The following is a 15,615-nucleotide window of genomic DNA, read 5'->3' as shown; positions in this document are numbered from 1 at the left end:
TAAGACTCTGCTTATAGATGGTATGATATAAAGATATTTGGAAAGCTTATTCCAAAACCGATAAATATCGATCTTGTAATTACACTCCATAATTTACTGCCCAAATATCAAATTATTATGTGTTATCTTACGGTTTCTTTAATTAAGTATTTTCTTATATATCTACAAAAAGTTGTATTTACAGGGCATCTGCTAGTCGTGCGCTTGCTTGCCACCTAGACCACTCTTAGTTTTGTTATTCCATTGAGCACAAGTGACAAGTCACTTGCCACCTGCAAACTGTCACTTCTATTACAGCTGACTCTACGCCAACGTCTTCGATATCTTCTTCTTTTTCATTTGGCCAATTACAAGCTGGAAAACCTTTGCCTGATGCCCAAGCCTAATTAGGCAGCTTAGGCGCAACGTCATCTCGCACAGCGAGCAAAAACATAGATAAACAACATTTATAGACAAACTACGAATGATTCTCACTCAGATCGTTTAGACCCTCGCATTGAGCATATCTCTTATGGCAGTCTGTTTGAGACATGTAAGACTTAGGCTTAGTTAGAGTGCTTGCTGGTTGATGTCAGACAATGATATATGGATAGCATTGCTCTAGTGACTTGAAACTTGAACCTAAATAGAAGTTCCTAGTTAGTTAGACTATAGTATATATTTTGTACACATTTGTTAGGGTATTCGAGTTGCTGCTTAAATGTTTCCCCTTGCTCTTCTCGATTGGAACTTGCAGTTTTTGCCTACTTCCACGTAGGCGCCGTAAGAAAGAAACAGAAACAGAAACAGAAACAAAAAACGAGTTGCTGTTGGCCAATATCTTGGCAATAATTATTTGTAGGCATTTTGCTAGTTGAACGAGTCAAGCCAAGCCAAGCCAAGCAGTTGGCCAATTGCCAAATCGCTTGGGAGACCCGATTTCTGACGACTCGATCAGCTCAACTGAACTAATTCTCCAGTCTCCAATTGGCCTAAATGTAAGCTATCGCTCTGGCTGTGACTGTGGCCACCACATATTGGCCTAATCATAATAATAAAGCTCTATCAGGCGTCGTTAGCCTCAATATAAATCGATCCGTAAAAAGAATAAAACTATCATTTATGCAACATTATTCAACAGCGCTTTTTTGGCTAGTCTTGGCAAAGAATTTCTACACTTTACATATTATGATAAAGCTTATATATAAGGAATGTAAGTGTCTCAGTTGTTAATTATTAAACATTGGTTAACTATATCATATACGTGAACTGGTTGAAAATGTATTGAGAATTCCACCTACATCTTTATTGAATATGGATATGAATGTATAAATATCTGCATCGAATATCTTTATGTATACATTTTTTGAATTACGGCGACAAATTTATTTTCTGCTACGATGTTGGCATCATTTGCGAGTTGGTTTTGGCCAACAAATTTAAACAGATTCTGGATTCCAGATTGCTTAATTGGATACTGAATATTGAAGAGCTATTTAAGATTTGTTAGTCTATTACCTGGTGGGCGCTCAGCAGTCATCTTGGCAGCTGCAACTGAAGCATTTGTATCGTGGGATTTAGTTTTTATGTATTTGCCCATAAGTGTATAGCCCAAATCCAACTTGGTTTTGGGCGTGTTTCGTGTGTGAGGGGGCTCTATTGGAATTGTGTCTTAGACAGAAATGAAATGTGAATAAAATAAATAAATCGTAATAAAAGTTTAAAGAGCTGAGTAGAGCTTGTGCTATAAACAAAGCATATGTGTGTGATATGAATATGCTCAACATGCTCCCGTCTGTATCTCTATAGAAAGAAAGAAAAAAATCCCATGATTATATATTTATATATATATATATATATATATATATATATATGCGACCTTATCGTTGCTCGATCTGTGAGAATTAAGTGAGATCAATGCAAAATTGCATTGAGTAAGGGCTGGGGGGAGGGGTGCTGATTGTAACTGGGCAGCTTGGTAGTTGGGGAAGCTTTAACTAAACTAAACAAAAAGCAATTTTCGCATTCGCGTCACGAAACACAATGCAATCGACGACGATTCTTGACGAGATGTGCAGCCGCTCAAAATTCGGTTTGCATTTGGTTTTGAAATGTTTTTCGGTCTGCGGCTAAAAAAGACCAATGCGAATACACACAGACAGACACAGACACAGACAGAGACGCATACAACGAGGGAGAGAGAGAGAGAGGGAATGAGCAACACATATACACACACAGACACAGAGACACCTGTTGAGCCGCCGAAAGCGCTTGGCTGAGCGGTCTTCGTACGCTTCGCGGCACTTGGACAATCAGTTGACGTTGAATGTTAGGTCTTGGCGGTCGCTGAATTAGTCGCTGTTACACGGCAGCAACCAAAACTCCCGCGCCGCTTCGAACGAAGAAAATTAAATAAATTCCCAATCGAAGAATTGAGCTAAAGAAATTTCAATCCCGACTTGTGTTCGAAACCTGTCTATTTTTTTCGCCCTGTGTTCTCGCCGCGAGTGTTCGACTTTATTTTATTTTCTTTTTTTTTGTTCCTTTGATAATTATTTGTTGTGTTATGTGCAGCTGATTGGCTGATTGCATGCGCAAGGAACACATTTGCAGCGCTCTATTCGGTGCCTCGTTTCCTGCTGGGATGCGCTGCCAAATGCTGGCGCTGCTGGCGCTGTTGTGCAGCTGCCTGGGCACACGCTACGGCTGCTGGGCGCTAGGTGGCGCTGCCGCTGCTGTCACCCAGCCCACATGCAATTTGAAGGATAATTGCAATTTGGGCGAAAATCTGCTAACGGTGGCCGGCGATGGGGATCCCGTTGAGACTCACATTGCCTCCATCTTCGAGGACAAAGTCAACTATAGTCTCAAACTGTTTGCGGACGATGCCAGCGCTGCAGGAACATCCAGCAGCAGCAACAGCGCAACAACGACAACTGTGCTGGACGTGCTGCACGATGCACTCGCTGCGGGCAATCTCACCGAGCTGCATCATCACCCAGCCAGCAACTACACGCTGCGGCACTTGAGTGATAGGCGTGACGAGGACCAGGATCAGTCGGAGGAGGAGGAGCGCGGTAAGTAGCAGAAACAGGCCAAACTAGGCTTTGAGATACTTTCAATGATGTTGCATATATATTAGGAAAATGTTTGAGCTTAGATTTGATTTTTAGATGGAACTCAGATTCTATGGGGCTCAGAATGAGGAAATTTGTTATGTAGATTTGATTAGTTGAATCTCAGCAAATTACGATTGCTTAATCCATCAATTCACTCGTTAAATTTCAGACTCGTAAAATTTCAGTCCCAAGTAACTCAGGAAATATCATTGTTAGAGCTTGTAAATTTGGTATGTGGGTTTTTCTTTTGTGTACAGCAAGTGATATCATATTATGCAAATTGTGTATAAGACTTGAATTGGAAATGGGAATATGTATATAAATGTGTGTACATAAGAAGAGCTTATCTAGCTACATCTCTCTCTTGACTAATTCCGGGGTAACTTTGCGTACGGCATTTGGCACTTGGTGATTTTTTTGATTTTCAATTACCAAAAAACGTATTTCGCATGGCCAAAAGCTATTTTCAAATGGGACTTTCTCACGCCACCCACGTCGCGGTCTACGCAATGAGCGATTCGATTTCAATTATAATTGTCATTTGTAGCTGTTGTTGTATTACACACACACTCACACACACATGGAGACTTCGAGTGGACAATGATACCAGCGGAGTTCAGCTGTCCCTTTGCGTACTTTTACACAACGCAAATGTTGCATAAAAGTTGCGCGTGCGTTAAATAAAATCAATTGCTCGCTTATAAATACACATATGTATAGAGAGAGAGAGAGAGAGAGAGAGGCAGACAGAGACAGAGCGAGAGGCAGAAAGACGACCACAGAGCTAACACGTCCGCCATCAACCAAGCTTAATGGTCACAAAGACCTCCAGGGTCAGCTGTACGTGATCAAATCGAACCCTTGAACAAGAGCCGCCCACAGCCCAATTACAGAGTGTCGCTATATGGAATCGGAGTTGGCTATATGCAGCCATCATCAAGTTTAATACGCTGAAATTTTTGCACTTATTTCACAGGTTATATGAGAGCTACTTTAGCAAATTTCCCTGCTCCAAATCGAACAGTTACTGGGTTACAGCTAGTTGGGCAAGTTCTATAGATATTCGTCTAGATGGTTTGTAAAGCATTTATTTATTGAAAAGTCTTCATACCAAATATCTCTGTTCTAGCTTTGGGAGCTTCTGAGTTAGAGTTGGGTTTCTGTAGGTTTTTTTATTATATTGGGTTGGAAATGTATTTATTTTCATATAACAAAGGCGCTTAAGAGCTCGCACAGCCAGTTTCAAATCACAAATTCTTCAAGTATCTGAGTTCTGATTATTTTAGGGCAAGTTTCCAAAAATAATTTATAAAAAAAACTTTTTTTATTCTTGTCTTAATGACAACTCTATCAAGGCGGCTGTACATATACGGAATGTATTTGTTGTCATGCCTATAAGATACTTGAGAGTATGCATAGCTGTTTTGAGGGCTCTGGCTCTTGAAGTCTCTGAGTGACACTAAAAACAAAAATCATATTTTGTGCCCACATACACGAATTGTTAATAAGATGATGTTGCTTTTATGATAAAGGGCACAAGTGTGATAAAACTAGTGGTACGTAGGCCGAGCCAATTGTTTGGCCCTAACTTCCGGCTCGATGCGTCACGGCGGTCCACTCACTTAACATCTCCAATTGGCTGCGTCTCTCCAGCCGCGACTCATTCAATTTCAATTGTTGCCTCCGAATTCTTGCTAAAAGGTTCGGCCTCGCTGCTAACTCTTAAATCAACTAAATGTACTGGAAAAGGCACCGGACTTGATGCGAGTTTATTCTAAATATCTATCTGTCTATATATCTATTTGTATATCCCCGCTTTTTATATGTAGCTCAACTCTTAGATTGCAAAAAGAAATAATACGTACTTGAACAATTGACTAATTGTCAAATAGTGTCTGATCTTTAGGCGTTAATCAATACTAGATTGAAAAATCAAATTGTAATTCTCTCTCTCTCTCTCTTTTACTCTGTCCCTCTGTATATATTTATATATAGACCTCATCCACTCCCTACATAAACACATATATCACTTGCAAACACTGCCAGCTCTTAGGGCGTTAATCAACACTAGATTGAAAGATCAAACTCTTGTAACATGCGATTTTTAACGCGCACTTCAATGCGCAACTGTTGACAAATGTTGCGAGACAAGAAAGTGGCTAACTAATTGTGGTTAAACAGTGTTTGGTCTGTCATCGGCGTTGAACAACACTGGACAAACAGTACATGCAGCTACCCGGTCAGCCTCGCAATTGCCATCGTGACTTTGGGCTTTTGAGCAGAAAACTAGTTGCTCGATCGGGTCATAAAGCCTCAAGAGTACTACGTCTCCGACTCTTGGCTTATTGTTTATGGTTACAATTACGATTACGATTATGTGCACGATGATGATGGCAATGATGATGTTGCAGAATGGTTACCCAACACTCAGGAGCTCATCAACTGAGGCGGTTATTGGCCATATCAATCAGCATTTAGATAGTGCAAATAGAGTACTCAGAATGTGCATTCACAGTGAATGGAAATTGGATGTATTAGCTTATATATACCCTGTATACTTACTTAGGTTTTCAGTTATGTATTGGATCATTCAGAAACTGAGAAACTTGTTCAGTTAAGCGTATACGAAATTATGACTGAATTGCTCTCATAACTTATATTATTCATATTCTATCCATTTACACAGATTTACAGGGTATCTCAGCAGCTTAAGACTAACTGAAAATTAGTTTAGCAAATATTCTGCACAAATATGAAATTGTGTTTAGGGGTAATGCTAATTGGCAGCCAGAATAACAAAAACACAAGAAAAGAACAAAAAAAAAACAAAATTCATTCATTCGATAAGTCGAAGATCGATAAACAACCAAAAATGCGGCGTCATGATCAGTTGGCTCAAATGCTGAAGAGAACTTGCAATTCTTGTATAATAAATTGTATAATGTGGGATAGAATAGATGATAATCTTGAAGAAAGAGAGAGTTAGTGAGAGCGAGAGAGGCTGAGACAATAGCACACAGAGGTGGACAGAGGGAGAAAGACTGACAGCGTGAGTGCGATTGCTTTTTAGGTGACGTTTTAAATTGAGACTGGATATTTATGGAAAGTTGAACTATATCCATAAGCATTTGCATATATTTGCAAATAAATATATATATTTATTTATTTATTGTTAAAAATGATGCAAATTTCTTAAAATAATAATAATATGCCATCGATAATAATCGATCTATGCTATATTACGCAAGCTCTGCTATGCTCATCTCATTAGCATTTCTTTAAGTACTTTTGTTTCGCCTAAAGTTTCAATTGACTAGACGGCAGTGGAAGAAGCAGAAAAGCTGCTTTCAAATGTTGCTGCGATCGTCGCGATCGCCATTTGTCATGCGAGGCACATCGTTTAGGTTAGCCCAAACTAAAGATTTACGAGTACCGACTGGCCATAGAATGCTGAATTCTTCCTTGTCTATATATATAATATATATATATATATAAATATATATATGTATGTGTGTGTACATATTATATATATACTGTTCACATAGTGCCAAGGGCAAAGAAAAATAGAATTAAAATCGATATATAATATATTTAAATATCGACTGATGTCGCCAATTGAAAATTGGAGCAATCTGATATAGATTCATATATATATATATATATATATATATATATATATATATATATATATATATATATATATATATATATATATATATATAGGAGCGAGCATCCGATGTAAGCTCCTTATAATTAGTATAGCTATTTATCGATAACTCTTATATTTATCGATCACTCTTAGTTTCATAACCACTTGGTAGTCACAGCAATGAGATACAAAATAATAAAATATTTTTCAATCAGTTCTACATTTACCTATTTATCGATAACTTTCACAGTTTGACATCCACAATCTGAGCATAATTTGAAGAGAACTTAATTTATTTGCCGACTTAAAATCTATAACATTTCATCGGTTAAACTCCAAGAAACTATTTCGATATATTTATCGATAACTAGCAGCTTGAGAGCAACTGCATTTTTTTGTTATTCTCTGCAGCTTTCCACTTGTGCCTTTGACAAGGTATCTTGCAGTTGTGTACTCCCGTTTGGTACTCGTCTGTCCGCCTCTCTACGTGGCAGCTGCTATTTTAGATTCCGTTGCGGACTATCGCATATATGCATATAGAATATGACGACAGGGGCTAAATGGCATTCAGCAGTCTGCGCTTGTCGTCGCGTGTCTGACGCATGTTCACTGTTTGGGGACTGCCCAGTTGAGCAACAACGTCACCGCCCCCTGCCCCATGTCGCGGTCTCCTTTAGCTGCCACGCCTGGCGACATCGATAGCCCCAAGACGGATGCAGGCGGGCAAAATAGCTGACAGATTTGTCGAAGCGACTCGCATGGAATGGCAAATGAGTAGATCGCCGCAGATTTTAAGCTTGTAGCATAAAAGCTAAGCAACAACAGCAACAACTGTGCTGAATGAGAAGAAGCAACAGCAGGCGACAGTTCAACAATGATAATGATAATGCTAATAAGAACAAAGCTCAATAATTGCATTCTGCATGCTGATCGAGATCCAACTGGAAGGCGAATTCGGATTCGAATTCGAATTGGAATAAAAATTGGGCTGGGGTCTCTATTTAGCTTTGGCACGCACGCAATGCCATAGACATATATAGAAAAATGAAAACATACAAAATGAATGAAGGCAGTCGCTAGCAACAAAGCAGAGCCGGAGCAGAAGAAGAAGAAGAAGCTTACTGGCATCAAATGTTCGTGGCGCCTCATTAGAAACCATTTCTATGCAGTCAACAGCTGTTGGCCTGCAGTGACTGCGTCGCGTTGGCAACTGATGCTGACATCAGATCGCTTCCTGTTTGCGGGCACGCGTGGCTTTGACCAAAAAGGCTAGCAACGATCAATCAATCAATCAATTTATCAATGAACTAAGCGTTACGCATATAAAAGTAGAATATAAAGAGATCTTAATATTAGTTTTTCAATTTATTCATTCACTTAACTTTCAATTGAAATTTCAACTCCTTGGCGCGCTGTGAGAAAGTTGGCAGCGCCAAGAATTGGCAGTTCCAATGCCTGCCAGTAGAGGGTGCTTGCTAAAATTCGGCTGCATATTTGAATTTGCTTTGAATTTATCTTAAAGTTGGCTTTTTGCTTTATATATTTTATATATTTCACAGTTTATTTGTACAACATTGGCAAACGGTTCTTGGCCATATCGCAGCCTTTTGATGCCGCCCGTAATCCGAATGCCTCGCCGCTCTGCCGCGCCCACATGCGACGCTATTTGAAGGCGTTAAACAATTTTGATCTGTGGGCCTTGAAAAGTGAGTATCCAAGTGCAATGTGAATGCGCGCGTGTGCGTGTGTGTCTGTGTCTGTGGCAGCTCGCCTCAGAATTCGAGTCATTGCCAACCGGGCCAAGAGGCTGGCGAGAATCGCAGACGCGACGACATGAATTGAAAGAGTGCAAAGTCAAATGAATCAAATAATCAAGTTCTGAAATTGCAAACACACACACATACATACATATGTGCATGTGTGTGTGTGTGTGTCGTGCGGCTAAAGTGAAGGTCAAGCGTCGAACTTTACCCACATTTGCGCGAATCAAGCAGCGACTGCCGCCCCAATGCCAAACGCAACAGCTGAATTTAAGCCAACTGCAGCAAATTGCAGCAGCAACAACAACGACTGCAACATAACAACAACAAAGACTGTGCGAACTTGGCCCCAAACTGCGACCAGCTGGCTGCTTAGAACTAGAGCTGAGCGCGTGACACGTGAAAGGCACGAGTGATCATTAAACGACAGAAAAATATGTGCGAAACATAATAATGATTTACAAATTCTATCTGTTAATATTGATTCTAAATAAACATTCATATATTTCATACAAATTACTGCATTGCTTCGAGACTTTCGTGTCAACGGTTCGTGCTGTTGTTCATCTCTAATCAGAACGCGATGCGCGCGCGCTCTCATTGAAATCACAGTCAAGGTTCCAGCTTTGTTGTTGCGGCTGTTGTTTGTGATGGGGCAGTCAACTAATAAGCTATTTCTTGCAGTGCACGATGCTAGCGGCAAATTGAACTCGGGCATTCTCAATGGCAACATCAACCAACCGGGCGACTTCGATCAGTGTATGGGCATACAGCAGGCGTTCGATGACGGCACAGACGACAGCCAGGCGAATTCGCCGCTGCGCGGCCAATACTGTTTAGCCTATGCACAGCCCGTGCTGCCACACAAATCGAAACGTCTGCAGGCGTTTTTCAAGCTGCTCCAATCGCACGGGCCATTCCGAAGCGAATTCAATGACGTAAGTAGAGCGAGCGGGAGAAATATACATACATATGTATGTATGTAAGCGGCAAGCAGTTGAGCGAGTGAAAGCGAGATATGACTGAAGTCGAGCGCGCGTTTTAATTTAATAATAACATGGCTGTCATTTACAGAATCCTATCTTATCTCAAGCTTAACCTAGGTTTTTATAAGTACTTATAAATGTATTTTATGCCTTTTATGTGCAGTGTTCAAGTTCGTTGGCCAATTGCTCGCTTTATGCACTCGAAATGGCGCGCTAAGCACGTGACTGCGATTGCAATTGGATTAAAGCCATAAATGGCGTGTATATACATATGTATACATTTGCATGTATGTATGTATGTACATATATGTGCTTAAGTGCGGCGACATTAATAGAAATTACATCAGGAAAGTTAGCTGCGCTTTCGTTCACCCAATTTCGCCGCGTCGTCTAGTCGCGTTGGCGTGAGTGAGATGGCGTAACCTTTGCGGCTAGTTCGACATTGAACTTGGCGAAAAATGCGGGTAAAACGAACTATTTGATTTGATTTCGATATAAAAAATCAAAATAGAAAATAGTGGAGAAAAAGCTGATTGGCATAATATGCTAATTATTCACCAGTCAAACGGGTTAGGTTCACTGAACCTATCAAAGCGGTTGTTTTTACTATTGCTAATTTGCTGATGCTTTGATTTTGTTAGAAAGATTTTTTGTAAATTTAGCACGAATTCAAAAAAGGCTTATTCAACAAACTTGACAATGCGTAAGACACGCTCTATTTATGTGTCTCACTCGTTCATTCTTATCTTATCATCGAATTGCAAGCGAGATTCTTATGTCAAACAGGATTTCATTTTCTTACTTTTGTCTTTCTTTTACACACTCTTAGCCTGGTCACCGCGTTCCTCGATATTCATTGGTCAATTGGGGCATCTGCGTGCCATCGGGTTGCACACATCGGGACGTTGAGTACAGTGTGGCCGAGTATCTGCGCAACCAGACCGCCGCCACGGGCATCACGTTCAATGTGCGTGTTGAACCGCAGATGTGCCAGGTGCGCGATCCTCAGCCCTGGGACCGCAACACCACCTGGGCGGTGCGCTTCTTCGTGCTGGTCCTCTGCGTGGCCATTCTCTCCACGGTGTACGATCGCAGCACCAAGACGCAGCCAAAGCAGAGTAAGTGCAGCAAACTGCACTTAATTTTGCATAGATACCATATTCTTCTTTGTATACTCTGTAGATGATTGGTGTACGGCCTTCTCGCTGGATAAGAACCTGCGCTGGCTATTCAGCACCCGCAGTTCGCCGGGCGACATTCAGGCCGTGCATGGCATTCGATTCCTGAATGCCGTTATGCTCATTTTCTCGCACAAATCGATGGCCATGTTCTTCAATCCGTACAACAATCGTACGGCCATGTCGGAGAGCCTGGGTCAGCCCTGGACGGTCATCGGACGCGCCGCTTCCCTCTACACGGATCCATTCTTGCTCTTCAGCGGCATGTTGACATCGTATTCGCTGTTTGGACGACTGATGAAGCAGCAGCCCATACGCTTAAAGAACGAGTACATCAGCCGTCTTATGCGGTAAGTTGCGAAAGATAGGGTATTTCACAGTCGACTACTTTGATTCATTTGGCAAAAAATGTATTATTTGTTAGATTTCTCAGTATTTCAGGGTATTTAATGGTCGACTACCCGCTTTTGTTTTCACATATCGTAATTGTTTCCCCCATTTGTATATCCCTTCAGCATTGTGCCGCCTCTGGCTGCTTTGATACTCTTCTGCACCTATGTATTGCCCCTCTGGGGCTCAGGTCCACAGTGGAATCTGGTGGTGGGACATCATGCGGATATTTGCAAGCAGCATTGGTGGCGCAACCTGCTCTTCATCCACAACTACTTTGGGTTCAGCGAGATGTGTCTCACCCACACCCACCATCTGGGCATCGACACGGAACTGTTCGCCGTGGCGCCGCTCTTCATCTTCGTCCTCTGGCGCTGGCCGCGTCGCGGCCTATTCGCCCTGCTGCTCCTCTGCACGGTGGGCACGGCGGCACGATACTATACGACCATTGTGAATCAGCTCTCCAACTATATATACTTTGGCACCAAGTGAGTAACGGCTGGACTCCTTTCCTATACCCTATATATATTGACGATGAACTCCATTCATAATCTCTGTCTCTCTCGTTCAGCATTCAGCGTCTGTTTCGTACCGCCGACTACATGTATTCGTTCCCTCCGCACCGATCGACGGTCTATATCATGGGCATCTTATTGGGCTATGCGCTGCGCAAGTACCAAGGCGCCCAGCTGAGTCGTCTGCAGTTGCGCTTGGGTTGGCTGGCAGCGACGGTCTGTGTGCTCGCTTCCCTGTTGGGGCCCGCTCCGATGGGCCACATTAGCTACGTCTACAACTCGACCCATGCGGCGATCTATGCAGCCTTTGCGCCGATCGCCTGGTGCCTGTTCTTCTCCTGGATCGTCTTCGTTTCACACAATGGCTACACGAGTGAGTGAATAGAAATGCAGCCACTCCACTTGCGCGACTAAACAATACACTGTTTCCTCATTACAGATAAACTAACCAGACTATTCAGCTGGCGCGGCTTTCAGGTATCCACGAAGCTGTCCTACGCCATTTACCTCACGCAATTCCCCGTCTTCTTCTTCAACGTCGGACGAAGGCGTCACATACATCACTATTACAACTTTATCTCGATTATTGTGAGTACATTGGATATACATATATATCCTCTTACGTAATATAACTGTTTTGTTGTCCTCTTCTCTCTTTCAGCTCGATACAAACGAATTTATTTCGATCTTTTTGGCCTCCGTGGCACTAACGGTGCTCTTCGATGCGCCCTTCCAGAACCTCAAAAAGCTGCTTATAAAGCGTCCCGCCAGCCCGGCGATCAAGTCAAAAGCGCCAGCGACGACGCCCAGCACTGCCTCCCAGCTAACGGATACCTTAAAATCACCGGAGCAGCCGCCAACAGATCCGCATTCGCATCCGCATGCCGACTAGCCGGCTGCTGACTGCGTGTATTTGTACTTTGTAAATTTGTCTTAGCATTTAGTCGCAATGTATTTAATTCGCCTAAGCCGACGCCCGTACACCCAACCGCCCATTCCTGTGCGCAAATACCCACTGCCCGAATATCCTACCCTTAGTCGTAGTGAAACGCTTTATACATTGTAAATTGTACTTTTAGTCATTCCGAAAAGAGAGAGAGCGAGAGAGATAGCAATAGCTTGTTGTTCTTTTTCATAGTCATAAATTAACCGATCGCTGCTTTTTTATTGTTTTATCATGCTTTGCTATAGTCTATATATATGCATATATATATATAAATATATATATATATGTACGATATATCTAATTGTAAGACAGGTCGAAAGCGCTTTATTTTAATTTTATGTTAACTTTTACTTATTTGTTTCTCCTACTCTAATAAAATCGTGGAGCACGTAAATATACTGTACTTTTGACTATATCTGAGTTGCTTATTTTATATCGTCTACTTTTGGGCGAATTGTGTAAATCGGGGTTGGGGATTTATATGTGAGATGGCTTTGCCAGGCGTATTAACATATGTTTATTTGGTTCATGTATCCGCTAAAGCCCAAGTGTCAGCTTTTTTAAGCAGAACATTTGATATCACTGTAAAAAAAAGCAGACCCACTAAGTATTTCTGTTGAGAAGCTTATGATAGTTCAACATAAGCTGCAGCTCTGATTGCTTAAGAAAGTTTACAGAACTAATGAATTATATTATTCAAGGTAATGATTTTAGCATCTGCCCACAGCTTCATATAAAAGAAAAGTACATTCCACCCAACACATAGTCATTTATCCAGACTTGACAACAATAACAATTAACGTAGAACTTACTGAAGACGGAAGACAGCAATCAAATCAAAACTTTTCGAAATAAAGCTTCCAAATTGAACATTTCAAATAAAACGATACCTTGCGAAACAGCTAGAGCCTACGGTTATAAGTTACTACATCATAATACAAAGGTTTCAGTCAAACACTGTGCGCAATGGCTATGTTTGTAATCAACTGTAGACAGAGACAACATAATATTTTATGTTACATAATATATCATAAGACATAACATTCAGTTTAAAACAAATAACACATATTAAAAATCGAAACATAATACCAAACAGTAAGCTTCATGTTGTCATCTAGGTAAACTTTACTAAGAAGTAAGTACCAGAGAACTGCCAAATGCAGTGTCAATCATCCTACTGGGTATTGTGTTTGCTTGAAAGCTTGCTCTCGAATCACAATGCAGACAGAAAGAAATCGAACTATTTTAAATACTGACGAAGCTCGTGCTACACCGCTCTATCGCAAATTTATGTTATCCTAGTTGCTGTGGATTGAAGCAAGCCAAAGCAAGGTAGTGCGAGCGAGCAGGCAGCATAATCGTTCTCAACAAACAAGTTCGCTCATGTATTTTGGCAGAATTCGGCGCAATGTGTTTATATATCTTATTGGAATGTACCAAGCATGGAAACACTTGGAAGTTCAATCAATTGGCAATTTGGCTTAACGCGTCACAATTTGCATGCCCTTAAACTCCGACTGCTAATCCAGTGCAGTTGTAAACCAGAGAAGGTTGCACCCCATTCAAATGAAGCACGGCGACAAAAAGGTGCCGCAACAACAAAGCTATTCATTAGGCACATAACCAGACCAACGACATGCCAGTCATGATGTGCAATCGCAGTTCACAATAAAAAAATTAGCAAAAAAAAAACTACAATATAAATCATAAACTAATTAATAAATATCAGCACAATTATATTGAGTTTAACTGTTTGCACTTGTTGTTGCTGCGGCGCCTTTTGCGACTGCCACATTTTTTACACAGAACCACACAAAAAAATAAGCACATATGTTCACTTAATGAAAAAAAAGTTAATTTATTAACTCCAAGCTAATGTTGGATGCATTTTTTGCTGATGCTGTTGCTATTTGTTGGTTGGAGAGCGGTTGCGGAAAGCTGAAATAGCTTTACGCCTATTTGCCGGACTGAGCCTTCTTGGGCTTAGCCTGGGTGCCCTCGCGGAATCCGTTGCGGAAACGACGACGCACAACCTTCAGATGGCTCATGCGGCCGGTGCCAGTGGTCTTCCTCCTCTTGGCCTTTACGGACCAGTTGTCTAATGAAATTTGCACATAATTAGTATCGCCATATCAGAAATATGGTAAGTGGGTTGGGCGGTTGGCTTACATGAACGCAACTTGGCTGCGGGATAGCCGCATTGGGCGCAAGTCGACTTTTGGATGTGGTAGGAGGAGCGGCCACAGCGACGGCACAGGGTGTGCGTCTTATTGTGGCGTTTACCAAAGCTCGAGGTACCTTTCGTCTGTAAACAAAGAGGAGTCGTATTAGTATGTTGCACCACTTCATTTCTAATAGTGCCAATTTGTCAATTTCAATAAAAACACTTTAAACGACACTCGCGCCAAAAATGTATTTGGTTTTCATTAAAAAAATATTGCGGATGTTTAAAGAAATTGACGATTTTATTTTGGCTTTGAACGTGGATAAATTTTTTTCAACGCACCATCTTGTATGGCGAACGCTCGTAGAAGAAAGAGCGAAAGAGAGGCGCAGCGAACAAACGTCAATTTGACATATAGCTGCTGTATAGCAACATGGCGTACTAGCAGGGTTGCAAACGCCGCAGCGCCATCTGTCGGCTAAGCGCACTTATCGACAGTGCGCACGCATAAATGCTCGCTGCCAACTTCAAGTGGGAGCAAACCATGCATATTTCATTTGTTGGAAAATAGATGGCGTTGCGATCTAGGCGCGTAACTTAAATTTTTTCATAATTACAACTGAATTAGTTTGTCGATAAATGGCGTGCTGGCATTGACGCGCGCGATTCAAAATTAATAAAAACAAAGCAATTGATTATTTAGTTAAAATGATCATTGTTTTATTTATGAAATAAATTATTATTATTTACATTGGAAATAATGCACGAAATACAAATAATATTGCATACTCAGCGGCTTTTGCATTTCAATATATAAAAAACACAAATATTTCGCCTAATCCAAAAAAAAAAGTTTTACACACTCAAAACAAAACACGTTAATTACATATATGAAAAAAGTAAACTACATAAAGAAAACTGTGTGTGTT

At 41.1% G+C, this 15,615-nt stretch overlaps 2 protein-coding genes across 4 annotated transcripts; one reads left to right on the top strand and one right to left on the bottom strand.

Annotated features, from left to right (window-relative positions):
- The first annotated feature begins 2,308 nt into the window (after window positions 1–2,308).
- Window positions 2,309–12,751, top strand: LOC111598117 (nose resistant to fluoxetine protein 6). 3 transcript variants are annotated; one of them, XM_023313171.2, is made up of 9 exons: window positions 2,309–3,056; window positions 8,307–8,453; window positions 9,192–9,445; window positions 10,323–10,611; window positions 10,676–11,021; window positions 11,187–11,549; window positions 11,633–11,949; window positions 12,016–12,164; window positions 12,238–12,751. In XM_023313171.2, exons 1-9 carry the CDS (start codon window positions 2,570–2,572, stop codon window positions 12,466–12,468), a joined length of 2,583 nt encoding a protein of 860 aa, XP_023168939.1. In that variant the 5' UTR covers window positions 2,309–2,569; the 3' UTR covers window positions 12,469–12,751. The 3 variants fall into 3 exon arrangements, with proteins under 3 accessions (XP_023168939.1, XP_023168941.1, XP_023168942.1); XM_023313173.2 differs by lacking the exons at window positions 2,309–3,056; window positions 8,307–8,453 and adding an exon at window positions 8,972–9,124; XM_023313174.2 differs by lacking the exons at window positions 2,309–3,056; window positions 8,307–8,453; window positions 9,192–9,445 and adding an exon at window positions 9,843–9,957.
- A 1,674-nt stretch (window positions 12,752–14,425) lies between these two features.
- Window positions 14,426–15,114, bottom strand: LOC111598130 (probable 60S ribosomal protein L37-A). The gene is made up of 3 exons (XM_023313191.1): window positions 15,029–15,114; window positions 14,692–14,827; window positions 14,426–14,620 (listed from the first exon to the last, which is right to left on the bottom strand). The coding sequence occupies exons 1-3, from the start codon at window positions 15,029–15,031 to the stop codon at window positions 14,478–14,480; spliced, it is 282 nt and encodes a 93-aa protein (XP_023168959.1). The 5' UTR covers window positions 15,032–15,114; the 3' UTR covers window positions 14,426–14,477.
- Between the last annotated feature and the right edge of the window lie 501 nt (window positions 15,115–15,615).

The sequence above is a fragment of the Drosophila hydei genome, unplaced genomic scaffold, assembly GCF_003285905.1.
Source record: "Drosophila hydei strain 15085-1641.00,03,60 unplaced genomic scaffold, DhydRS2 tig00000090-arrow-arrow-pilon, whole genome shotgun sequence".
NCBI lineage: Eukaryota > Metazoa > Arthropoda > Insecta > Diptera > Drosophilidae > Drosophila > Drosophila hydei.
The sequence above is the reverse complement of the archived record's forward strand: the minus strand, read 5'-3'. Positions and strand labels throughout refer to the sequence as shown.